The 1,132-nt window shown below is 56.5% G+C and overlaps 1 protein-coding gene across 1 annotated transcript in view; it reads left to right on the forward strand.

The window, feature by feature from the left end:
- ARHGEF1 (Rho guanine nucleotide exchange factor (GEF) 1) overlaps positions 1-1,132 on the forward strand; it is an 18,502-nt gene that overhangs the window by 4,960 nt on the left and 12,410 nt on the right. The window contains exons 5-6 of the mRNA XM_010863074.1: positions 665-763; positions 1,026-1,068. Of these exons, the coding sequence (XP_010861376.1) occupies positions 665-763; positions 1,026-1,068 (142 nt within the window). The remainder of the gene's footprint in view (positions 1-664; positions 764-1,025; positions 1,069-1,132) is intronic.

Genomic DNA, 1,132 nt, shown 5'->3' on the forward strand with positions numbered 1-1,132 from the left:
AGGACAGGTTGGAGGCCCCACAGCATTGCCAGTGTCACCCAGCAGAGGGCTCCTCCACAGGCAACCTCAGGGAATGCTTGACGAATGAATGAGTGAGCGAGCGTCACTCGTCCTTCTGTTTATGTGATTAGCCCCGCTGTGCGCTAGGCCTGGAGACACCGATGAATCAGAACCTCCTGGCTGCCACACACACACACACACACACACACACACACACATGCCCTTGAGTAACAGTATTGCTTTGCAATGGAGAGTTGCAGAGACAGACTGCCAGAAATCCAATCCCAACTTTGTCAGTTACTAACTGTTTTCTCATTTGCAACACGGGATAATGATGGTCCTCCCCATGGTTGAACAGATTAATGCAGGTAGAGGGTTTGGACAGTGTCGGGATGCACTGAGCCCTCTTAGTATAGCTGGGGGCGGTGTAACAGCAGCTGTTGTTAACAGCAGCAGCAGAGAGAAGACAGACCAAAGAACTATTTCACAGGAGAGAAAATTAAGGGAATGGTGCAGTGGCCCCAGGCAGCTGAGAGGGAGTCAGGTGTGGGGATGGGGGACATCAGGGAGCACTTCCCAGAGGGTTTGCATCCCGAGGCTTTCCAAGGGGCAGTGCAGTTTGGGTGGGGCGGGAAGAGGATGGATCACGCTCTGTGTCCCCCAGCTCTGCTGCCTGCATGCGGACATGCTGGGCTCCCTGGGCCCCAAGGAGTTCAAGAAAGCCTTCATCGACTTCTACCACAGCTTCCTGGATAAGCACTCGGTGAGAGACACCGAGGGGGCCCCATCCCCAACCCCCTGGGCAACCACCCTACTCCTCCCAACCTCCACCCTGCTGAAGGCAGCGTGAAGGGAGGCCTGGCCCGCCTGGTGGGAGACCTCGTGCCAGCCTGGCTCTCCATCTACTGCTCCTCCTGTCAGAGCATCATTCCCACCTGCTGCCTGGGCTACCATCCCTTCATCCCATCACGGCAGCCCCTTTACCGCTGCGTCCTCCCCTTCACTCCATTCTCTCTCCTGAGCAGATTCTACGAGTGATGGTCCCTCCTGCCGTGGCCTTTGAACTTGGTAAGAAGACAAAAGGGGACTTTGGGGTGAGGGAGAGGTCTCTAGCAGGGACCAGGAACCCCCC

Source organism: Bison bison, unplaced genomic scaffold (assembly GCF_000754665.1).
Source record: "Bison bison bison isolate TAMUID 2011002044 unplaced genomic scaffold, Bison_UMD1.0 scf7180017858349, whole genome shotgun sequence".
In the NCBI taxonomy this organism is placed as follows: Eukaryota; Metazoa; Chordata; class Mammalia; order Artiodactyla; family Bovidae; genus Bison; species Bison bison.